The 25,806-nt window shown below is 37.0% G+C and overlaps 1 protein-coding gene and 1 pseudogene across 2 annotated transcripts in view; both read left to right on the top strand.

The window, feature by feature from the left end:
- The window catches only part of PRKD1 (protein kinase D1), a 339,086-nt gene that overhangs the window by 268,501 nt on the left and 44,779 nt on the right, over window positions 1–25,806 (top strand). Inside the window, exons 5-10 of the mRNA XM_081226889.1 lie at window positions 13,690–13,900; window positions 14,043–14,120; window positions 15,921–16,125; window positions 20,280–20,403; window positions 21,944–22,021; window positions 24,751–25,030. Of these exons, the coding sequence (XP_081083015.1) occupies window positions 13,690–13,900; window positions 14,043–14,120; window positions 15,921–16,125; window positions 20,280–20,403; window positions 21,944–22,021; window positions 24,751–25,030 (976 nt within the window). The remainder of the gene's footprint in view (window positions 1–13,689; window positions 13,901–14,042; window positions 14,121–15,920; window positions 16,126–20,279; window positions 20,404–21,943; window positions 22,022–24,750; window positions 25,031–25,806) is intronic.
- LOC308613409 (thioredoxin reductase-like selenoprotein T) lies at window positions 22,874–23,744 on the top strand (annotated as a pseudogene). Its single transcript has one exon. The product of its transcript is annotated as a thioredoxin reductase-like selenoprotein T (transcript).

The following is a 25,806-nucleotide window of genomic DNA, read 5'->3' as shown; positions in this document are numbered from 1 at the left end:
CTCTAAAATTGGCCTTTTGTCTATCTTAAGCAATTAATAACCTAAACATGGAAAAGTCAAGCATTAAAGCAGGATATACAACAGTGATCTTCTTGTGATAACTTGTTTTGACCAGTTGACTTGTTAATGTTTCCTTTTTCTTATTTCTGTACCTCTGGTGAGTTGAGAGTTGACATTGTTATTTTCTTTCATGAGACAGTAGATTTCAAATACCATTGTTAGTGTCCATTCTAAGATGGTATTGTTAAGGTAACTCTAACATAGGAAGCAAATGAAAACACAACCAGAACATGTTCTGGGTTAAAGAAAATGAACAAGTCAAGATATCTTGATTCATAAGATGTAAAATGAAGAGATCTGCTTCAATAATAGTGAATTCCCATGTTTGAAAAATTATCCTAGTTCAAAATGTGCCGTACTTAGAAAAGTCTGGGGTGAATACTAGGTCAGTATAACTTTTGATATCCTTGTAAATTTAAATTTTGTAATTTACAGTGCAGTCCAGACATAATTTTAGATGTGGACTAGTATCTTTCCCTTCAAATTATCCTTTGGGAATAAAGCCAAAAAAGGGCGGGAAGTGTTTTCCACTTCCCTCTCCTGCCCTGAAATCGGAGCAGATGGTGTAAAAGCAGACTGAAGGGTAGTTTGCTTTTCTGTGGAAGTTGTACAACTTAAAGGCAGCCAGGCCTCCACGGGATAGCTCCTGAGGGAAACAAGATGCATTTTCTGCATAAGCTGTTGTTCTTGAAGTTGTTTATAGCTGGTTTGTTGAAAAGGTAACAAACTTTTCTTCTATTCTTTATGATGTCCTGGAAGATAATTATTCATAAAATTTGACCAATATTTCAGAGAAATATTCTAGTGACCGTTTGTGAGTTGCAGAACTGTTTGAGAAACCTGGTCATGGCTCCATGTTCAGCACGTCCTAGTCACAGTTTATATTTTCAGGTTTGTAACTCAAGGATGCAAAAGTATACAAGTGTAGATCAATCCTCTGCCCTCATGGACTTGCAGGAATGGACACTATGGAAACAAAGAAATGTGTTTTTGTAAAAGCTTTCTGGTATTACATTGCAATGATATATATTAATTTACTTAATCTCCCCTATTGATTAGATTGGTTCGGTTTTTTTTAACAATGTGGAAATAGGCATCCTTGTCTGCATTTTTTGCACACTTGTAAACATATTTGTAGGTTTCTCAGTAAGTATTTATCGAATGAATCCAGTAGGTTATATCCTTAGAAGCCAAGTAGACTAAAGAATATACACTTTTTTTGCCAACTAGTTCTTCAAAAGGATGTAAAAGTTTAAATTTATGACTTTGCTGACTGCAGTGTATGAGAGTTCCCATTTCCTCATAGTCTTCCCAACAATCGATTTTATCAGTATTTTAAAAGGTTTTTTTTTCACAAATTTGATGGATAGGTAAAATAATTTCTATTCCTAAATATGATTTCTTTACTGGAGAAGAGAAACAACTTTTCATATATTTATTGGACATCTGTATTTCACCTATGGTGAATTGCCTGTCTCTTTCTCTATTGAGTTGCTTTGAATATATATATATATATATATATATATATATATATATATTTAACTTAAAAAATTTTTTAACATCTTTATTGGAGTATAATTGCTTTACAATGTTGTGTTAGTTTCTGCTGTATAACAAAGTGAATCAGCTATATGTATACATATGTCCCCATATCTCCTCCCTCTTGCATCTCCCTCCCACCCTCCCTATCCCACCCCTCTAGGTGGTCACAAAGCACTGAGCTGATCTCCCTGTGCTATGCGGCTGCTTCCCACTAGCTATCTATTTTACGTTTGGCAGTATATGTAAGTCCATGCCACTCTCTCACATCTTCCCAGCTTACCCTTCCCCTCCCCATGTCCTCAAGTCCATTCTCTACATCTGCATCTTTATTCCTGTCCTGCCCCTAGGTTCTTGAGAACCTTTTTTTTTAGATTCACATATATGTAGCATACAGTATTTGTTTTCTCTTTCTGACATACTCCACTCTGTATGACAGACTCTAGGTCCATCCACCTCACTACAAATAACTCAATTTCGTTTCTTTTTATGGCTGAGTAATATTCCACTGCATATATGTGCCACATCTTCTTTATCCATTCATCTGTCGATGGACACTTAGGTTGCTTCCATGCCCTGGCTATTGTAAATAGTGCTGCAGTGAACAGTGTGGTACATGACTCTTTTTTTGAGTTATGGTTTTCTCAGGGTGTATGCCCAGTAGTGGGATTGCTGGGTCGTATGGTAGTTCTATTTTTAGTTTTTTAAGGGACCTCCATACTGTTCTCCATAGTGGCTGTATCAATTTACATTCCCACCAGCAGTGCAAGAGGGTTCCCTTTTCTCCACACCCTCTCCAGCATTTATTGTTTCTAGATTTTTTGATGATGGCCATTCTGACTGGTGTGAGGTGATATCTCATTGTAGTTTTGATTTGCATTTCTCTAATGGTTAGTGATGTTGAGCATCCTTTCATGTGTTTGTTGGCTATCTGTATATCTTCTTTGGAGAAATGTCTGTTTAGGTCTTCTGCCCATTTTTGGATTTGGTTGTTTGTTTTTTGATGTTGAGCTGCATGAGCTGCTTGTAAATTTTGGAGATTAATCCTTCTTCAGTTGCTTCATTTACAAATATTTTCTCCCATTCTGATGGTTGTCTTTGTGTCTTGTTTATGGTTTTCTTTGCTGTGCAAAAGCTTTGAAGTTTCATTAGGTCCCATTTGTTTATTTTTGTCTTTATTTCCATTTCTCTAGGAGGTGGGTCAAAAAGGATCTTGCTGTGATTGATGTCATAGAGTGTTCTGCCTTTGTCTTCCTCTAAGAGTTTTATAGTGTCTGGCCTTACATTTAGGTCTTTAATTGAATATATATTATGATAGTAATCCTCTATCTGTTAATCTGTGATGGATGTATATTTTCAGTTTTACATGTGTTTTTGATGGCTTTTTCCCATACTGATATTTTAATACAGAGAAAACATTTTCACTCATTATCTTACTATACATGGAATACTATTGAAAATAAATCAATGTAGGCAGATTAAACATAATATTCTTTTCAAATGATTCAAGAGAATAGTCTTCTGACGTAAATGAGCTGAAGTCAAGGTAGAAAATGAAGAAGAATTAAAGACACTGGTGTCCTTTGCAGCGACAGGATACAATTGATGACACAATATTTTTTTAAGTTAAGTAGGCCTTATGGAATTTTTTTAAAATTTAAGAACTTTACTGAAGTTATTTTAAATATTTTTAAATGTCTTTAAGGAAGCATTTACTATTATAGCTTTGAAGTTAAGAGGCTCTAGAGAGAATTTTTTTTTTTTTTTGGTGAAATTAAATTCTTCTAGACTAGTCTTCTTGGTAATTCTTAGCATTCAGACTGCCTTACAGTAAGATATTATTAGGAAGTAAATTGCTCACTCCAAAAGCTTTCTCTATGTTTGACTGTTTACCCTTCACATCCTTTAGTTTTTACAAAATTTGGACAATATTCAGTTTAACTTTTTATGTGAGGGTGCATATTTTCTAAATAATACTTTTCCATAAACCACTGTGATTTTTTTAAAGTTTCCTGCGTCACATTTAATTCAGACAAGTATTGTAGTAAAAGGAACTCTTGGCTGCATACTCTCCTAGAAAACCTCCCCCCAAAATGACTCATTCAGTTACTGTTTCTGTTCATTAATAAATAAGTAAAGACAAGAGAATACCACTGTTGCATTACCTATCTGTAATTGGGTATGATCCAGATACACTTTATAATAGTTAAGGCAGATTATTTTCAAATGGGCAAATATTGGGGGAAAAAGTTATTTCTAATGAAACTATGGTGAAATTTCTGGCCAAATAAATATTTTCCAGGATATTTTCCAAAGTAGCAAAAGTCTATCTAGAGGTAGACACTTTAATTGTTATGCTTGTGTTCTGGAGTTCCAGGAATCCTGGTGATTCATCTGAATTAAGAAGTCGTTTTTCCATTTGAACATGAACCATGACATCCAGTACATTAGCCAGATATTGCAAGATTTCTTTTGATGATTGTACAGACTAGTTCTCTAAATTCAAACCTGGGCAGTGTATACTTCCAGTGAGGAAAAGACATCCAAGAACTATTTAACTGGCACTTTTCCACCCCCTGAGAGGCAGAAGAGTACGTGCAGTGGTACGTTTGTCGGGAAGGAGCCCATCAGTAAAATTAAGAGTGTGAGGCCTTCTTTGATGTGCTATTAATCAGCTGTTGCCTGATTTCATTCAATTTGTCTGGCTTGTCATCTGTACATTATTATTTCATGTTCTGAACATAGACTTCCAGATGTGGAATTCTAAATACGAACACAGCTGGAGAGTTCTTCATGAATTCCACTGGGGAAGAGGACATCATATACCACTTGTCCACAGTTACAAACATAGAGGTCTTTGGGACAAATGGATCTTTAGTGAAGTCCCTGAAGAGCCTGCACTCACATCGGGAAGGTACCTTGGCCTCCGTAACACTCCGCACTGCCATGACTTAAGACACAAAACATTGCTCTCTGCTTTAAGTTGCAAAACAACCCCCCACACATCCAGTTACCAGTAACAGGCATTTACTAAGTGGCTATCTGTGTCCATCTGATGTCATGCCAGGCCTGTCAAATTTAAGTCTCTGCTCCTTAAATTCCTCACCAATCATGACTACTAAGCTCCAAGGCAGTAATCGATGGGAAAATCTCTTTCTAGATTATTTCATTCAGCTTTCCCGTTAGCTCGTAAACCGAGGCCAGGCCCCTGTCAATTCAGTCAAGGTCAAATACTATGAGAATATGTGTCCCTAAAATCACTTTTGAATTTTCCACATGATCTGCTTACCTTCCAGTTCACTTTCTATATGGAAATCAAGTCTGACAGTCGAAGCCCTCAACTTGTTGACATGCAGAGTTGTTTTCTTCCTCAGCGGAAATGCTTTTTTATTTTATGAATGTATAGCCTGTGGAGTTAAGGTTGCATTGCCTTCAAGTATAAGAAGAGGCAGTACTTGTATTATGTCTCCCCTTTCCTCCAGGAACCCAGAGATTTGTAAGATGTAAGTAACTGACATTTTGAAAGAACAGTGCATGTAATTTGTAATAGTTCTCCAAGGGTCTAGTGCTTTCCCTGGAAAGGGTGGGTTGCTTAAGAAAATAGTAAGGTTCCTTTATCCTTCATTTCTGTTTGCTTAAAAAGAGTGAGGCAGTATAAAAGTTAATGTAACTTCCAAGACTGCTTTAGCACTCAGCAAATCCAGATCACCGTGTATTTTTAATAAGAGATTATATATGTTGTTACTATGAAATCTTTCACAAATTGCTGCAAACATTAAAAATGGATTCTCCACTGTAAAACAGCATCCATCACCACTAAGCAGGGGGCACACTTTTTTTTTTATTTCTGCTCTGTGGCAGGCCTTTTCACTGTTATGAAAAGGTGTTGATTAGATTTTATTTATGCTACATATTTAGGGTATCCAACTGAGGAACCAAACTCATTTATCTGGCACACTTGGCAGGTAGTTCAAGGCCTGTAGAATCAGAATTGTAACAGAATAGCAATGAACAATTTAAAACTCGCCAAACACCCTACCCTCAGCGAATTGCAGGGCATGGCAACGTGAGTGTTCCTATGTGAACCTCAATTCCCAGGGGTCTTCAAACTTGTCTGTTGCCCAAGAACTGCTCTGTGCTGGGAAATCCTGGACTCCCCGTGTTTGAGGTGAAATATTCATCTCAGTGTTGTTGACAGAAGTCGATTGTTTCTTTTTTGCTTCGTAAAATAGCCTCAGACTAAGCATTCACAGCAGTGTTTTACTAACAGTGACAATGGGTGGCATTAGATAATCATTCCAAGTGGGATAAACAGGTTTCAGAGCATATAAAAGAAATCTCTAGGCAGTCTGAAGATTAGGAGGACTGAGTTGTCCTAAACAGAATTTTAACTGCTAATAATAGTCAACATAGTCATTGCTTGGCAAGACTCACTTCAGGATCCACACCCAATGCCTCTTCTTCAGGAAACTCCTTTTCTGAATGACCCCTTTATCTCCATCATGGAAGTGGTTTATCTTTTCTTCGAACCTTCATACATATGGGCACTTATTCTGTGTGAGGCAGTGTTCCAGAAGTTGGTGATACAGTGATGAACAAAATTGTCAAGTTCCCCTTCTCATGGAACTTATATTCTACTGAAGGGAGACAGTAAAAACCTAATAAACAAAGAGGTAAATAAGATAGTTGTGCTCTGCAGTAATGGCTCTGGAGGGGACATGATGATGTGCCAGAGAGTACCACAGAGTGGAGGGGATGTGGGCAGGAAGTGAGGTGATCTGGAGGCGTCCTGGAGAAGGCGATATATGACCTGGAATCTGAAGAATGAGACAGAACCATCTATGCCTATAGAAGGGAACAGCACATGTTGTTGATAGTAACAGTTATGTTGTGTCCAGAATTCTATTGAATAGTAAACTCATTGGGCACAGAGACTGTTATTTACTGGTCCTTGTATGTCCTGTAGCATCTGACTTGAGCCTTTAGGTAGGATTTGTCCCAGTAGGCACTTGTTAAATTAGATAGATCCATCTGGATGGCAGTAGGAGCAAACTGTTATAAGGTGCTGTTCTGCACAGTTCTTTGATAATCAAAAAATGCTAGATCTGGGGCCTCCCTGGTGGCGCAGTGGTTGAGAGTCCGCCTGCCGATGCAGGGGATACGGGTTCGTGCCCCGGTCTGGGAGGATCCCATGTGCCGCGGAGCGGCTGGGCCGGTGAGCCATGGCCACTGGGCCTGCGCGTCCGGAGCCTGTGCTCCGCAACGGGAGAGGCCACAACAGTGAGAGGCCCGCATACCGCAAAAAGAAAAAAAAAAAAAAAAAAAAAAAATGCTAGATCTTAAAACTTCTGGAATAAAAGATTAATGTTTGGTTGGCTCTGTTTCACATAGCTGTGCTTGTATCTTTTAAGCATAACAGCACCTGAACAGGAAAGTCAGCAGGCAACTGAGTGATACTTATACAATAGAGGCTGTGTATTAGGCTAATCATTATGTTCTAGAAAACACGCATGACTCAGATGCTATCCTCTGGGCACAGACAAGTTGCTTGAAAGTCTCTTCCGTAGGTCAAGGTTAAGGGGTTCACAATATTTTCGCTTTGCATTTTGGCAAGTAGAACATACTATTACTTGATTTTTCTTGTTTCCTGTGTGAACTCTTTCTTCATGACTTAAATGAAGGGAAGAAAATAGTTTCTATTTTTATATTAGCATAAAACCAGGGGATGTGAGAACTGGGAGAGGCTAAAAAGAGAGGAATCATTATTATCATCTGGAACAAGAATACCTGAGTTCATAGTTCTGCTTCCATGGGCTGTGCGATCTTGGGCAAATGATGTAGTCTCTCTATGATTCAGTTTCCTTATCTTTAAAAAACCTGGTGGTCATGAGGTTTAAATGAGTTGATGAATGTAAAGTGCTACGAAAAGAATCTGGCACATACAAAGGTTATAGAAAGTGTTTTATGTCGTTATCTAGTTCAGAGGTCTCAGACTCCCCATGACCAGATTTATTCCCCAAATCAGTTGACTGGCACAACGTTTCAGAATTTTTTCAGAGTCGCTAATGTTGAGAAATAGAGTTATTTCATAAAGCAACTAGATCTTCTGCTTGTTTTGCAAAACTAACAGGTCTGGAAACATAGGGCTTCATACTCACAGCCATTAGCAGTCTTTGATCCATCCCTTTTCAACCGAGCCTGTGTTCTCCGATTTACTGTAGCCTCCACCATTCCCTATTGCATCCCTGACACCCATTAATATTAGCAGCCTACAGGTATTATTGATATTTGAGCTTGCCACCTGTCCTCTTTCCAGAGCAAAAGCGTTCTGACAGATTTTGTTTTCATGTTGGAGATGCCAAGTAGGGATGAGGAGCAGGCAGACAAGTACAGAGAACAGTTCCAGTGGAAAACATTCCTTAGTCAATTGTACTCTCTTAAAATTGAAACCCTGTAGAGCAAGCGTGTCAATGTTATAGTGCATGTAATACTAAATTTTTTTACAAGCTTATATTAACAGTCTATATTTTGAACATCTCTATTGAAATGTCTCATCCATTATTTGCATGCATTTATTGCTTGAAGACATTCATTTTTGTTTAGTTCAAGCAATGCTTATTACTTATCTTTACCAGGCACTTCTTTCCATTAACAGAGGACAAACATGATTAAGACGTTGTCCTTCCCTTAGGAGCTTATTTTGTAATGATTAAGACCAAAAAGAGTCCCAAAAATGAAGAGTCCAAAAAGTGATGTCAACACGTACGCTAAAGTGTTCTCTACTTTTCTATTTCTCTTTGATTCAAGGGGAGTTTATGTCACCCCAAATCCAGTCCCCAATATGGGTCTGTGAAATGGATTTTAGTTAATAAACATAAATATCTTAATACTGGAGAAGTTTTTATTTGAATCTTGCTTTTTATACAGTGACTTTCATCTCTCAGGAAGTCTTATGTTTGATTTTCCCATAAATGACAACAAGAAACCACAAGTAAGGGCAATTTTTCCCCTCTGTTTTCTAGCTTAACTAATGAAGAGAATTCATTTTGAACTGTGAAGTGGAATATACCTTGTTGGGAAATTGTTTCAGAGTCCTGTTGAATGTTTAAAGATGTGCTGGCAGTTGGAGTTTCCATATTGTAATCTAACCAGTCATTTCCTGGGATGGTTCCAAACTTGCTGAGTCATCAATTTAATATACCAGGTTAAAAAACAAATTCAGTCTCTAGAAAAGCAAGATGCATTGCCTCTGTAAGTAGGTGTTCAGTGCATATAGTTTTAACTTTGGCAGTCATTTCAAATGAAATATTGTTAGCATGAGGATGTTACAGACACTTCAGGAAATCACAGTCTTTTAAAAAAAGTTTAATATGTATAAACTTTATTTAATATCTAATCCCGCCTTTAAATTCAGCTTTCATCATTTTTTTGTTCTCATATTCTCTCTCATCTATGATATGATACCTCTTACAATGAGAACAAGAGATCTTTATACTTTTCATCATTTATAATTTGCCAAATCCGATCATTTACATCAATCCATCCCAATACCATATTGTACAGTGATGTCAGTTCTCACAAAAGTTCCACACCTGTAATGTGATCCAAACTCCTCCACTCAGGAAAAGAACAATCCATAGGACCAGTGGCTAATGTAAAAATGTAAATTTTTAGAAGCACATCCTCCTGCAAGTGCCTACCATAATTATAAAGAGAATTTTATAGCTGTTCAGAGTTTTGAGCCAGTTTTTGCTCTGCACATAATAATGAAGCAGAATGAAACAAAATGTTGCTGTTCCCTTTCCAAAACATTTCAACTTTCCTCCCTGTTCCCTTAAAAAAAAAAAAAAAAAAAAACCCTCATTCTGCAGATTGCCCAGGTTCACCAAACACACAGTGCCAAACTGGAGCAGCAAGTAACAGTGGAAATGAATTTAAACACCATTTAGTTAACCTAGTAAAACTAGTGTTGATGGGTAAGAGAGAGTTTTCTCTTTACCAGAATTAAAGAAAGATTTTATTTAAAACTGTAAAGTTCCATACACATTATAATTAAGTATAAAAATATACAAATAAATAAAAAATAAAATGAAGTTAATGAAGAAATACAATGATACCATATCTCTACTTTGCATAATAATGCATAACATCCATAAAAGCTGTTATTTAAGTCAACATTACCCTTTGAATTGCTAAGTCTACTTTCATATTGAAGTTATCTTAAAGTCCAAGCTAGTTGGATTTAGATCAATGAGATTTTTTAAACCATCCCGTTTCATTTAAAATTACTAATTTCTGAATTTTTGCCTACTCTGTAGCTTGATGCATCAAACAAAAGTACTGTAATTGTGGATTTCTGGTGTATATACCTTCAAATAAAACTTCACATAAAAATTGAAATTACAACTAGTAACTTTCTTAAAATAGTAACTGAATATGAATTATTAACCAAAATCTATCACTGAATCTGAAAATCCTTAGAAGCATTTAGTTTGCTTTCATATTATTGGAAGGAATAATTGGCAGGATTCCAGAAATGATGGTTTTTAAACATTTATGTAAACAGTGATATATAGATAGATGTTATAAATATAAATTTATATTACAGGTCAATGGCCTTGTTTCACAGGATCTTATTTTTCTGTTTGTTTTACAATCTGTTATATATCAATAAAAGGTTTTTTTTCACAGTTTGAAGAATAGATAAATATCTCAATAAGCATTTACGAAGTCATCACATAATGACCCAGTCTTCTCTTTTTGTCTTAGCTCTTAGATTTGCTTCATGACAGGGAAAAGCATGTGCAAATGTATATGTGTAAACTCCCAAAACATAGAATACAATTCTGCAGACAAAACTTCTCTTTCCCAAAGTGTTTATCTAGTAAACTTAAAAAAGTCAGTCTCCTTCCAGCAATAAATCAGTTCCCACATGCATGTACCCATCTCAAGATTTTAAAACTTTACTTTTTCATTTAGAAATAGAGGCTACATTGAAAATGATTGATTATATTTGGAACTATAAGAAAGGGGAATGATAGGTATTTCTGGTTGTGTTGCTAGTTGATTTTAATTTTAAAATGTCATAAATGACAAGAGGACACTTTATTAATGCTGTGAAAATCTTAAGTTGCTATTGTATCTTAAATGCTATTGAAGTCTTAATTAATTTATTTATTTATTTATTTTTTGCGGTACGCGGGCCTCTCGCTGTTGTGGCCTCTCCCGTTGCGGAGCACAGGCTCCGGACGCGCAGGCTCAGCGGCCATGGCTCACGGGCCCAGCCGCTCCACGGCATGTGGGATCTTCCCGGACCGGGGCACGAACCCGTGTCCCCTGCATCGGCAGGCGGACTCTCAACCACTGCGCCACCTGGGAAGCCCCTGAAGTCTTAATTTTTGACCCTATAAATTATGCAGTTTGTGAGTTGTTATTCTGTGCCAAGGACACATGTGGCTGTATGAATCTCATCATTGCCTGAATACATGTGCAGTACGGACTCTGGGCCACAAAGTAACAGCCAATTTCTTTTCCCTAAACTCATGTAACATTTTAAAATTCCTTATGTAATCTTGCCTTGAAGGTAATAAATGAAATGACTTCTCAAGAATAATTCTGGTTCTTGTAGTTTATGGCAGTGTTTATGTGAATGTTATCATGTTGGATGAAAAGAAAACATTCAGATTGCTTCTTGCTCTTCTAAGTGAATTTGCCCCATGGTATACTGAGTAGTCCTACATCAAACTGGCTTTGTTAACACAGCCAAGAATTAGGTCTCTTAAATTAAGGAAAGTAACTGAAAGGTGATTTGGTCAACTTTTCATATGATTTTCCAAATCTGAGAACATTTTAAGTCTGCTAAGAAAATGTGACATCACGTCAGCTTTTATTCTGAGTGTTGAAACTTTCCAACTATGGAAAAATATCACTTTTCATTTTAGTGTATGCTTAAAACTGGCCCATTGGATATAGTTAAAGCAGGGACCTAACCCTACAAATTTAATTATTTTCCAGTAATATTCAATTCCTTTGAAGATATTTATTCAATATATTTATGATTCTGGTTTGGCAAACCTTTGGCTCATCTTTACAAGTGCCCTAGATCTCTCTGCAAGAGTTGAGCCCTTCCAGAATAATTACGCTTTGTAGTTTTATTTTACGGAATTGAAATTATAAATGTAACTGTAGACATAATATCCCTAAGTAGAACCTCATCTCAAATTTCTTTTTATTGCAGCTGGTGAATCTGCAAATCAAAAATTTCCCATTTGGTAATAAATGGTATTACCTTTTGATGCAGATAGGCATTGAAAAGGATAGAAATTGTCTGTAAATATGATTTGTTTCCCATCGGTAATTATTTCAAATTATAAATTAACTGAGTAATGTGATAATACAAGGGCTCTAGAAGCAGACAAGTGTAGGTTCATGTTTTGGCTCCACTGTTTACTAGCATTTGACCCAAAAGAGTATATTTAAACTTTATGAGCTTAGATGCCTCAACTATAGATCACAAGGCCTGTCTTGTAAGGTGCCTAACACCGTGATTATTAAGAGTTAATACTAAGTTAAGAGCTTAATAAATGAGATATATAATTATAATAACTATTAAAAGGTAATTCAGTTCTTTTATTCCCATAATTATTTTTCCTGATGATTCCCAAGTACATTTCCATGATATCAAGAGATACCATGAAATTGTTCAAAAACATTGTAAACACAGTTAAATTTATTTTATTTTATTTTTAAAAAAAGTTTATTGGAATATAGTTGCCTTACAATATTGTGTTAGTTTCTACTGTACAGCAAAGTGACTCAGCTATACATATACATATATCCCCTGTTTTTTTGACTTCCTTCTCGTTTAGGTCATCACAGAGCATTGAGTAGAGTTCCCTGAGCTATACAGTAGGTTCTCATTAGTTATCTATTTTACACATAGTATCAATAGTGTATATATGATACTATATACAGTAGTGTATATATGTCAATCCCAATCTCCCCATTCATCCCATCTCCCCTTTCCCCCTTGGTATCCACATGTTTGTTCTCTGCGTCTGTGTCTCTGTTTCTGCTTTATAAATAAGATTGTCTATACCAACTTTTTCAGATTCCACATATATGCGTTAATATACGATTTTTTTTTCTCTCTATGACTTACTTCACTTCATTTATTTTTTTTAATCTATACTGGGCTGATTAATTACAAAATGAGAGACAAGAGTGCACAGAGATATAATTGTAACTGAAACATTAATATTTGTGTGTTTATATAATCCAGTAGTCACTGTGTTTTTCAATTATATAAATGATAGTATAATTTTAACCCTTTACTTTTATGGTTGAGGAGTAACTTTAAATTATATTCATTTTTTTCTTGGAGGGAATCCAAAGAAGCTGTAGGCCCTGTTCAGATGAAGTACTAGATTGGACAGATTGGGGGAATTTACTTTTCATTTTTTATCTTCCTGAACTGCTTGCATTTCCTATATGTAAAACTTTAGAAAATGTCAATGAAGTAATATATGGAGTGGGATTAAGAACGATTTTTTGGTTTGCTTTCAACTTTATATTTCTGTATTAAACTAATGAAATTGAAAAACTGCAAATTATTTGAAAGTCCTAGAAATCAGGTTCAAATAGTCTGATCTCCAATTCTCTTCTTTTCATACTATAAAAACAAAGTAACTCAAAAAAGAAATTAAGGGGAAATAAATTACATTAATGAACAGAAACATAGTCTTAGTTTATTCCTCTCACATTCTTAAGGATCAAACCACTAAATACAATAGTAAAATAAAAGGCAATTTAAAAACACACAAATATATTATGCTGTGTCAGGGTCACTTGCATCTTACCATATCACTCTGAGAACATCACTACTATATGAACAGCTGGATGTGCTTTATTGGGAAAATGATTTTTCTCTTTGTGTCAGTATTTCTGCACTAGTGCTTTAGCTCAATAATGAATATGTGAGACCTTTTGTTGGAAAATAAAATAAATAAAAATGAAAATAAAAATATATAAATATATAAATCAGAGAGTCTCTTATATCTTATTGTCCTTTATTGTTTTTCAAACATATAGCAAAAGTCACCATCAGAGTCATTCATTGGTCGAGAGAAGAGGTCGAATTCCCAGTCATACATTGGACGACCCATCCAGCTCGACAAGATCTTGCTGTCCAAAGTTAAAGTGCCGCACACTTTCGTCATCCACTCCTACACCCGACCCACTGTGTGCCAGTACTGCAAGAAGCTTCTCAAGGGGCTCTTCAGGCAGGGCCTGCAGTGCAAAGGTAAGGACGATCTTGCTACCACGTATTTGTCAGCTGCCAAAGTTTGAGCCTCACCTATTTGAAATGACTATTTTTCCCACACCTTCTCTTTCTGATGCATGCTTGCTTTTGATTTGTTTTCTTTTAAAATGATTGTGATTAGATTGCAGATTCAACTGTCATAAACGTTGTGCACCAAAAGTACCCAACAACTGCCTTGGCGAAGTGACCATTAACGGAGGTAGGTAAAAGGTCAGCTGTCACGTCTATGCTTCTTTTCCCTCTTAAGGCATGTGTCAGTTAGGACTTAGCAGGATTTTTTTACTTTTAATTTTTCCATTCAGATACTCATGACCCAGACCAAAGTAAATTACGGCCTCTGTCCTACTTTACTGTAAAAAAGCACCCATCATTGCGTTGTGATAAAGATCAGAGATTTTCTTGATTTTTACATGGTGAACCAGCTAGTACTGAAAACTTGGGTATCCAGGATTTCTTCCCCAGCTCTCTTATTTTTCTACACCTATTCTACTTCATTCAGAAACGTAGAAATTGTTGGAATGCCTCCCAGTTATAGCTATCAGTCTCGTGCTCCATCCTTTTCATTCCCAGCATTGAGACAGAAGTTAACTTTTCTTCGCTGTCTGTCAAGGAAGGGAAGAATCACAGAAATTGACCTACCGGGAAATAGTTACAACTTTCTTCCTCCACCCACTTACTATTCTCATTATGTATGTGCTTGTTAACCTGCATCTTTAATAATAATAAAAGGAACTTTAATTTAGACAATTAAAAACTACATATCCTTTTCTATATTGGGGAATATTCCTTTGGGAAAACTTTAATTGTATAAATTAAGATTGAAGGAATTCTAAGAAAAACGCTATGTCCTAAAGGAACAGCTCTCATTTTCTTCCCTCGTAGAATTCCTGATGGATTCTGACCAAAATATTTGACTTAGTGTCCCAGGCTGACTTTTTCCATAGATAGTAGACTGTGTTATATTTTCAGTCTGTTATCAGTTTGCTGATTCCTCTGGGAAGAAAACTGGTGATGAAAGACCAGAGAAACAGGTTGAGTATTTCTGTTGCTAAAATCCTGAAGAACAAGTGATTATGTATGTTCTCCAACTTTCTTCTCTAGAAGGAGAAGAGAAAGCTCTCTAGGAAAACATTCCCATAGTAGTTTCTGGCTTCAAGATGCAGAATTAGTTGCCAAAATCAAAAGCTTGGCTATCTTCCCACTTTCTGTGGCATATGGTATTGATTTTGTTCAGGCCCAGGAAATGTCAATGTGTACTTGATAACTAGAACCAAAGGGAAACAGTGTAGTTTATGTTATGTTGATTAATTTGAAATTGCATTTTTCCATACAGTCAGAAAAATCTGGAAAAATGTGCATTTTCCAAGCTTGGCAGGCTAGGGTCTCTAATCAATCTGTTTTCTAACCTTAAAGTAAGTACTTTGCCTTAGTAAGTAATTATAATTTACTACATTACCATCAGCTATATAATGACAGGATTCAGTATTACTTCGAATATCAAATATCTTAGGCTTATGTGACCATATATTAGAATCCATGATTTTAAAAGTTACTGGAATATCAAGAATCAGTGACCTTGAGTGTTCTTGCATGTCAAAGTTTCCCACATCCTCCCATGTATTTCTTTTTCCCACCAGGGCTGTACTACTGAAATAAGATTCGTATCCTCTTCACTGGTGCCTGGTATCATTTTGCTTCCTAGCACTTTGTTTCTGTCTCACTCTTGGCTTCCTTCCAAGGCTTCCCATGACTTTTCATGCTTTTAGGCTTAGGGGCACAAAAAACGAGCATCTGCTCGTAAAATTATATATTCATCCTCTCATTCATTCAGGTGACTATGAACTAAAATTTAAAAGGAAAGTGAAAGAAAAGAAAAATTCTTCGCATAACTATATTTTTAGGGCTTCCAGTTGATTTGCTTTAGGATTGCCTAAGTTTCTCTTAAGTCCTGGCTCCAGGATTCCAGGCTTATCTTCATGGGCGCAAAACAATTTTTTAGATTTGCTTAGCCCTGGGGCAGAGTCTGATGTAGTCATGGAAGAAGGGAGCGATGACAATGACAGTGAAAGAAACAGTGGGCTCATGGATGACATGGAAGAGGCAATGGTCCAAGATGCTGAGATGGTCATGGCAGAGTGCCAGAACGACAGTGGGGAGATGCAGGATCCAGACCCAGACCACGAGGACTCCAACAGAACCATCAGGTAAGGGCTGCAACCCCAGCCTTGGTCAAACAGGGGAACCCCAAGTGGTATGTACTTTTTAAAGCTCTGTGATATTTTAATCTGTTATAGAAGAAACTTAAAGTGTGCATTCACAGGCATACCTCGTTTTATTGCCTTATTGCACTTCACAGGTATTCCATTTTTTTTTACAAATTGAAGGTTTGTGGCAACCTAGGGTAGTGCTCGTCTATCAGTGCCATTTTTTCCACAGCATTTGCTCACTTTGTGTCTCTCTGTCACATTTTGGTAATTCTTACAAGATTTCAAACTTTTTTCCTTATTATTGTATTAGTTAGGGTAATCTGTGTTTAGCAGTCTTTGAGGTTACTATTGTAATTGTTTTGGGACACCACAAACCATGCCAGTATAATACAGTATACTTAATCGATAAATGGTGTGTGTGTTCTGACTGCCCCACCAACCAGCCGTTCTCCAGTCTCTCTCCACTTCCTCAGGCCTCTCTATTCCCTGAGATACAACAGTATTGAAATTAGGCCAGTTAATAACCCTACAATGGCCTCTCAGTGTTTAAGTGAAAGGAAGAGTCACACGTCTCTCACTTTAAATAAAAAGCTGGCAGTAACTAAGATTAGTGAGGAAAGCATGTCGAAAGCTGAGATGGGCCAAAAGCTAGGCCTCTTGAGCTAAACAGTCAGCCAAGTTGTCAATGCAAAGTAAAAGTTCTTCATAGAATTAAAAGTGCTACTTCAGCAAACACATGAATAATAAGAAAGCAAAACAACATTATTGCTGAAGGAAAAAGTTTCAGTGGTCTTGATAGAAGGTCAAACCAGCCACAACATTCCCTTAAGGCAAAGCCTAATCCAGACCAAGATCCTAACTCTTTTCAATTCTGTGAAAGCTGAGGAAGGTGAGGAAGCTGCAGGACAAAAGTTTGAAGCTAGTAGAGATTGACTCTCAAGGTGTTTAAGGAAATAAGCCATCTCCATAGCATAAAAGTACAAGGTGGGGAAGCATTAAGTGCTGATATAGAAGCTTCAGCAAATTACCAGAAGATCTAGCTAAATAATAAATGAGGATGGCTACACTAAACATCACATTTGCAATGTAGATGAAACAGCCTTATATTGGAAGACAGTGCCATCTAGGACTTTCACAGCTAGAGAGATGATGCCTGGCTTCAAAGCTTCAAAGAACAGGCTGACTCTGCAACTGGTAACTTTTAAGTTGAAACCAATGCTCATTTACCATTCTGAAAATCTTAGGGCCCTTAAGAATTATGCCAAATCCACTCTACTTATGCTCTGTAGATGGAACAACAAAGCCTGGATGACAGCATATCTGTTTACAACATAGTTTACTGAATATTTTAAGCCCACTGTTGAGACTTATTGCTCAGAAAAAAATATTCCTTTCAAAATGCTACTGCTCACTGACAATGCACCTGGTCACCCAAGAGCTCTGACAGAGATGGACAATGAGATTCATGTTGTTTTCATGCCTGCTAATACAACATCCATTTTGCAGCCCATGGATCAAGGAGTCATTTCAACTTTCACGTCTTATTATTTTAGAGATACATTTTGTAAGGTTATCACCGCCATAGATAGATGGCTGTTCTTCTGATGGATCTGGGCAAAGTCAACTGAAAACCTTCTGGAAAGGATTCACCATTCTAGATGCCATTAAGAACATTCATGATTAATGGGAAGAGGTCAAAATATCAACATTAACAGGAGTTTGGAAGAAGTTGTTTCCAAACCTCATGGATGACTTTGAGTGGTTCAAGACTGCAGTGGAGAAAGTAACTGCTGAGGTGATGGAAATAGCATGAGAACTAAAATTAGAAGTGGAGTCTGAAGATGTGACTGCAATGTCATGATAAAACTTTAAGGGTTGAGCAGAGGAAGTGGTTTCCTGAGATGGAATCTACTCCTGGTGAAGATTCTGTGAAGTTTGTTGAAATGACAACAAAGGATTTAGGATATTACATACATTTAGTTGATAAAGCAGTAGCAGAGTTCGAGAGGATTGACTCCAATTTTGAAAGAAGTTCTGTGGCTAAAATGCTATAAAACAGCATTGCGTGCTACAGAGAATCATTCATGAAAGGAAGAGTCAATCGATGCTGCAGACTTTATTGTTGTCCTATTTTAAGATATTGCCACAGTCATACCAGCCTTCAGCCAACACCATCCGCATCAGTCCACAGCCATCAACAACAAGGCAAGACTCTCCACCAGCAAAAAAATTATATCTCCCCTGAAGGCTGAGGTGATGGTTAGCATTTTTTAAAGCAATAAACTAATTTTTAATTAAGGTAGATACATTGGTTTTTTTAAGCATAATGCTATTACACACTTAGTAGACCATGGTATAGTATAAACATAACTTATATATATACTGGGAAACCAAAAAATTCATGTGACTCGCTTTATTGCCATATTTGCTTTATCTCTGTGATCTGGAACCAAACCTGCAATATCTCTGAGGTATGTCTGTAATTTGTTTATAAATGAGCTGTGTACTATGGAGGAGACTCCTAACTTTGGAATTAAGAGGTCGGGATTCACTTGGAGAAATGTAGTTTGCATCCTTTCCTGGTATTGCCTCATTCTTTGACCCATTTTCTTTTGCATGTGAAGGTTACACGTATGTGCAAATGACAAATTTACTACTAAGTTAATATTTATTCAAAGCTCATTGTGTAAGGGTAAGGTGGGACAAAGTGAGAGCGTGGCATGGACATATATACACTACCAAATGTAAAATAGATAACTAGTGGGAAGCAGCCGCATAGCACAGGGAGATCAGCTCGGTGCTTTGTGACCACCTAGAGGAGTGGGATAAGGAGGGTGGGAGGGAGACGCAAGAGGGAGGAGATAAGGGGATATATGTATATATGTATAGCTGATTCACTTTGTTATAAAGCAGAAACTAACACACCATTGTAAAGCAATTATACTTCAATAAAGACATTAAAAAAAAAACTCATTGTGTGCACATACAGAGGTCAGGGATCAACCTCAGCGGACACCATCTATTTTTATAGCTGGCCCCTATTACAAATATCACATACGTCTGGACCTTACTGTTCTTGATTTATTTCAGAAGTGTGTGGAGTTTCATATTTGTCATCTAATTATCTGTACTTTTTGATTTGTAGGTGATCCCCTTTTTTATATTAGTGGTCAGCACACTATGGCCGAATCAGGCTGCTGCCTGTTTTGTAATAAAGTTTTATTGGAACATAGCCAGGCCCATTCATAGCTATGGCTATGGCTGCTTTTGCACCACAATGACAAAGTTAAGTATTCTGCAAAGCCTGAAATATGTATTACCTGGCTCTTTACAAAAATAGTTTCCAAACCTCTGATTTATGTTATAAAGTGTATTCAGACTTTTGTGTCCATTTTACAAATACCATATTCATTGACTGACTGAAATTGTTCATGAGAGGAGAGCAATAAAATAATTGGATTTTATTCTATTCAATAGCATGAGAAATATTTTTTAAATACTGGAAAATATTAGTCTTATGACCCCACTGTCTTTCAAAGGTGTACATTTCTTCAGTATCAAAAGATTGGTGTGGGCAGGGGGGCCTGTGGTTGGGGGCAGTGAAGGAGAGAGGAAGACACAGAGACAGAAAAGACAGAGAAAGAAAGACACGAAGGATGGGCATAATTCCATGAGCAATAGTTGTTTAAAAGACAGTTTCAACAGCAGATTCTAATTTTTGTGAAATTATCCAGAGAGAGACTGAAATTCACAGTAACTGATATTATCTCTAAATGATTAATATTATGGCTGTAATATGTAGCAAGCAAATAAGCGTTCATGTGTGATTCTGAATACTGTGGCCTCAGTACACTAAAACTGTAATCTACCCCATGTTCACCCCAAAACTGAGCACCATGCAGTTCAGCCTGAAAACAGAGGTGCTTATTATCCTCCCTCGGAATTGTTAAGGTGTACATATAAAGCGCCTATCACTCTTCAGAGTCATCCAGATTCTGAACTGTGGTACTCTGGCAGTACCGTTCACTAAAAATGGGATATGAAATTTTTTTTTGACTTTCACTTTGAAATAGCTGAAATAAGGTTTTATGCAGGAAAAGAAGATCTGTATCTAAAAACATTTCTTCCCTAAAATATTTTGACTTTTCAAGTCCATCAACAAGCAACAATATCCCACTCATGAGAGTAGTGCAGTCTGTCAAACACACGAAGAGGAAAAGCAGCACGGTGATGAAAGAAGGGTGGATGGTCCACTACACCAGCAAGGACACACTGGTAAGATCCACAGCAAGAAATTTTCTCTTGTCTTGTGAGCTTTAATTAGAGGAGCTGCTGATGCCCTGTCAAGACTGTGGGATGTCTGGGTTACCAGGAGCAAACCTCAGTGCAGGCAGGGCACCGGACTGGGGGAGCACGTTCACAGTCTCTGAGTGTCCCAAGTAGTTGAGCTAACAACTGAGTTAGAGAAAAGTGTAGACAGCAATCTCAGGGAAACAAACTCATTTCCCTCCATTACTTGAGATGCTTTCCAAAGAACATGAATGTCTTGCCTGTCATTTTACAGGCTTGCTTTCAGAGCACTCCTCTGTGATTCAGGTTTTTTTTTTTTTTAAAGCACTGCATTTTAGGAAGAGAAGAAACAATGATAACTATTATATATTTCTTAGATCCTTAGGTGTTCACTTAAAAAACTGACCTATTCAGAAATACAGCAATCCTATATTTTATTAGATAAAAGACAACACATTTTAATTTTTTCATATAGTCTGAGTAGTTCATTACTTCTTATTTTCCTAATAGTTGATGAATGAGTTTGTGCATGTGTGTAAGAGAGAAAGAAATTTGAGTATGTTTCAGTTAAGCTAATTGACATTTAGTGCTAAGCTTCTTTCTCAGCTATTGGTAGTGTTTTCCTCATCACCCCCTAGCTATAGGATTCCTATCATTTCTTTAGATAAATGGACATCTATAACCTAATCGCTCTAGCTATAATCTCAGCCTTCTCTTCTGGAGGGAGATTTACATGACTTACTGTAGGACTCAACTGAATACTATACAGTCCTTCCTAGACATGGTAAAATATTTGAAGCACATTTAGTGTATTTGACTGGTCTAAGATAGGTTGTGGAAGAGACCAAGAATAGTATTAGGGCGTTTTGGTCTAAAAAGAAGAAACACATACACACATACAGACACACAAGGACCTGATCACCAAATCATAGAAGTTTAGATCTGCAGTGAGCTTAAGAGAGAATCGAGTTATTGATGCGCTCTCCTGATGTTGTTAAGTTGATGCCATGGAGTCAACCTTGCCATCCTACAGAACATCCTTTAGTTCTGCTATAACAGTCAGAGCTCTTCCATCTCTAATGGAAGCCAGAATACCTGGCTGGATCAGCATGGCATGCCTTATGTTCTAAAATAATAAGAATATATAAATATTATATCTCCTATTTAGCCTTTGTATTTTATTACAGCTACAAATCCACTTTTAGCTCTTCAAGCCATCAAATAAATTTTAAAATGGAGTTTTCTATTTACTATACATGCAGTAAGTGCCAGGCACTGCTTGGGTGCTAATACATCATCTCCTTTATTATTCATAACTCTCGGATGTAGACACAGAAACTCACCACACATTTGCTGAGTAGTCACCTTCTAGAGTCTTGAAATTGAGTGTTAGTCTTCCTAGTCCAAAGCCCATGCACTTTCCACCATCGAATCTTATGTCCCCAGTGGGAAAATGTTTTGATTTTTATCTATCTTGGATATTTTTTAAGTTTTTAAAAGATACTAAATCCAACTTCTGTTTCAGCGGAAACGGCACTATTGGAGATTGGATAGCAAATGTATTACCCTCTTTCAAAATGACACAGGAAGCAGGTACTACAAGGTAAGGGTGGCTGTTTCCTTGACTGAAGTTTCACACCCCCTCTTTCTTTCTCATGGGAATGTAGAGTATCAGAAATACAAAATACATCCAACAGACATGACTCTTTTGGAGCTTGCTCCAAGGGATATTTTTTCTTCTCTGTAGTTTACACATTTGGGGGGAATCAGGTTGTGACCCCCTGTTAGTCATCTGTGAATTTCAGATATCCCTGTGGAATGCTTCTGGCCCCATGTGATGGTGGGGCAGGAGGGGGAGGGGGAGAGAAGAAGCTTAACTGACTATTTTAGCAGAGATGTGTTTTAACTGAAAAATTCAAGGTCACAGAAGATTAGCGAAAAGTAAATTCCTAAAATCTGTTCTATCCAACTTTCTTTGTTTTGTTTTGCATCTGTAGCCTTGCAGTACATCACTGGGGGTTAAGAAACATTATATGATTTCTCCATGTATTGTCAATATTCACAAGGAACACTTTCCTCTAGAAAAAGTTTGTCAGCTATTTTCATTCTGTCTCTCTACATGAAATAATACAGGTGTTGCATAACGTTATCACCCAGTAAAACATGGTTCCAAAAGAAATTCATACTGAAGACAGTATATACTTGCTCCTTCAAGATTAATGCAGGCTCAGGCATAGTTGGTGTCATTCTCCATGGCCCCTTTACACAGATCTAACAGAAAAAGGAGACCTCGTTAACTTTTCAATTAAAAAATTGTTTTAAAAGTTATTATTTCTTAGTCACCCTATACCTCCTGGAACACAATGTGGTGATCAATTTTTTTAGTATCTATATTCTCTTAAAAGCAACTACTTTTAGAGTCTGAGGGCGGCCGAAATGGCTGGCTTGTTTTAAGATGAGGCTTCTGCTACTTCTCCTGGTGGCGGCGTCAGTGGTGGTCCAGAGCGATGCCTTGGCCAACCTGGGCGGCATGCCTGGCAAGAGATTAAAGATGCAGTACGCCACGGGGCCGCTGCTCAAGTTCGAGATTTGTGTTTTCTGAGGTTATAGGTGGGTGTTTTAGGAGTACACGCGGGTTGTTAGCCAGCGGTACCCAGGCATCCTCATTGAAGGAGAGAATTACCTCCCTCAACCAATATATAGACACATAGCATCTTTCCTGTCAGTCTTCAAGCTAGCCTATTAATTAGGCTTAATAATTGTTGGCAAGGATCCTTTTGCTTTGTTTGGCATGCAAGCTCCTAGCATCTGGCAGTGAGGCCAAGAAAATAAGGTCTATGCATGCATGATGGTCTTCTTCTTGAGCAACATGATTGAGAACCAGTGTATGTTAACAGGTGCATTTGAGATAACTTTGAATGATGTACCTGTGTGGTCTAAGCTGGAATCTGGTCACCTTCCATCCATGCAGCAGCTTGTTCAAATTCTTGACAATGAAATGAAGCTCAGTGTGCATATGGATTCAATCCCACACCATCGATCATAGCCCCACCTATCAGCACTGAATACTCTTCTACATTAAGGGATTTTTGCAAGAGCAGCATGACTGACATTATGAAGCCCTGTACTGAAGACAGCAAGCTGTTAGCACAGACCAGATGCTTTCTTGGCAGGCTCGTTGTACCTCTTGGAAAACCTCAATGCAAGGCAGTTTTTCAGTGCTGGCACATTTTGGAATTCTGCATATTCGTGGAGTGCAATAATACTGTATAGTTTTTTTTTTTTCTTCCCCAAGTCCACTCAGTTAATAGTTTTTTTAAAAAATGCAGACATAACTACTTGTACTTCTTTTTCTCTCGGTCATATTTGAAAAAGTAGAAAACTGAGTTGCAATTCGATTTTTTTTTTCAAAGATGTCTGTTAAGTCTTGTGATTTTATATTGAATTTTCCTTTTTTATAGTTTAAAATTGATCTTTTCAGGACTAGAGCTGAAGTTCCCAAGTACTTTATAAGAGTTTATCAGACATCTCTAATTTGGTCATGTCCAATTTATATAGTTTTCAAAATACTGCAGATTGTGAACAGCACATTATATAAGATTATGGGGGGAAATCCTATATCCAGAGTACTGTACAAATTTGTGTATGTGTGTGTGTGCGCGTATGGGATTACCAGAGAGCTACTAAAAGACCAACCACTTTTTAAATCCTGTTAATGTAGTTCAAGTGTCCTGCCTTCACCGTCAATTTAATGAGTTGATTAACTGGGCTTTTATACTTAACTCAATAAAAAACTAAGCAGATGTAAGTTAAAAACAAAACAAAACAAACAAAAAGCAACTACTTTTAAAACCACTCTCTGTGGTTTTTCTCATTAAAACTATTCATGTGGCTGTATTATTATATTAACATCTATCAAATCAAATTATATGATTCATTCAGTGCCTTAAAGAATAGTTGAAATTTAAAAACAGCTGCACATACCCAAATGCATTTCAAAAGGGTCGTGATTTTACCTCACCATTATAAAAATTATCATTTACATTGTAAGTCTTAGATTTTGATGCAGGTTCAAAATTATTATTCTTATTCATACTTATTCTTACCACATGAACATAGTAAAAAAGTCACTTGAATTTTTCTGTAGAAAGGAGATGATCAATTTTCCCCTTCTAAAGGTATTTTTGTATTCTTCTTAGTAATATTCTGTGTCTTATGAAACCATTTGATGGCTGATTGTAATGCCATTTCTCACATGTCCCTGGCATGAATTTTATTTGAAAGTTTACATAGTTTTGATAAACTGCGTTTAACACACTCTTTCTTCCACAGGAAATTCCTTTATCAGAAATTTTATCTCTGGAACAAGCAAAACCATCAGCTTTAATCCTTGGCGGGGCCAATCCTCACTGTTTTGAGATCACTACAGCAAATGTCGTGTATTATGTGGGAGAAAATGTGGTCAATCCCTCCAGCCCACCACCAAGTAGCAGTGTCCTCACCAGCGGCATTGGTGCAGACGTGGCCAGGATGTGGGAGATGGCGATCCGGCACGCCCTCATGCCCGTTATTCCCAAGGGTTCCTCCGTAGGTTCAGGAACCAATGTGCACAGTGAGTCTGCTAGTTTTCTGACTATCTTTAGAACATAGGGTCTCCAAATAAAAGCTGCTGCTACACATACTAAGATATCTCATTCATTAAATGATCCTATTTTATTTTTCATTTTACATTAAAATTTTGAACAAATGCATGTCAACCCAATATATTAGGCAATAGCAGAAACCTAGAGCTGTTGGTCATAAAAGAAGAAGTAATCTAGTCAGCTTGAGCTTGACTTGGAATGCCAGTCATGCCATTTGCAAATGTGAGTTAACATGTGTCCTCAAAACCACCTAATATGCTATTCTGGGCAGGATGCTTAGTGTGCAGAGTACCTGGAAACTCTTGATCATTTTATCCCAGGAAGAAATCTCTGTTCATTGTAGAATGAGATAAATTTTACCAAAATGCAAACAGGATCAAGTATTGAGGATGAATTTGTAAAAGATATTTTAGAGGAGTATCTATTTAAAATGCAACTTAAAATCTTATAATGGCTGTTAATAATGAAGCCTATGGCAAAAAGCCCTCTGTTTTCACATCACAGTGTGTTATCTGATGATCTATCACAACTTTTCAATTGATCTCTACAACCAATGTACATATTAATAGGATATATATGCCTAGTTGGGTGCTAAGCATTTTATGTGAGGTCTCTATTTTAATGCCTAAAATAACCCCAATAGGTGGATGTTAATGATTAGCCTGTTTTACAGGTGAGGGAATCAGGCCCTAGAGACATTAAGTTGTCTCAGCATGTACCAGAGTTACGAAATGGCACACCAGTA

Source organism: Mesoplodon bidens (genome assembly GCF_964165515.1).
Source record: "Mesoplodon bidens genome assembly, chromosome: 3".
Classification (NCBI taxonomy): Eukaryota; Metazoa; Chordata; class Mammalia; order Artiodactyla; family Ziphiidae; genus Mesoplodon; species Mesoplodon bidens.
Note: the sequence above shows the minus strand (reverse complement) of the source record. Positions and strands in the feature narration are given on the sequence as shown.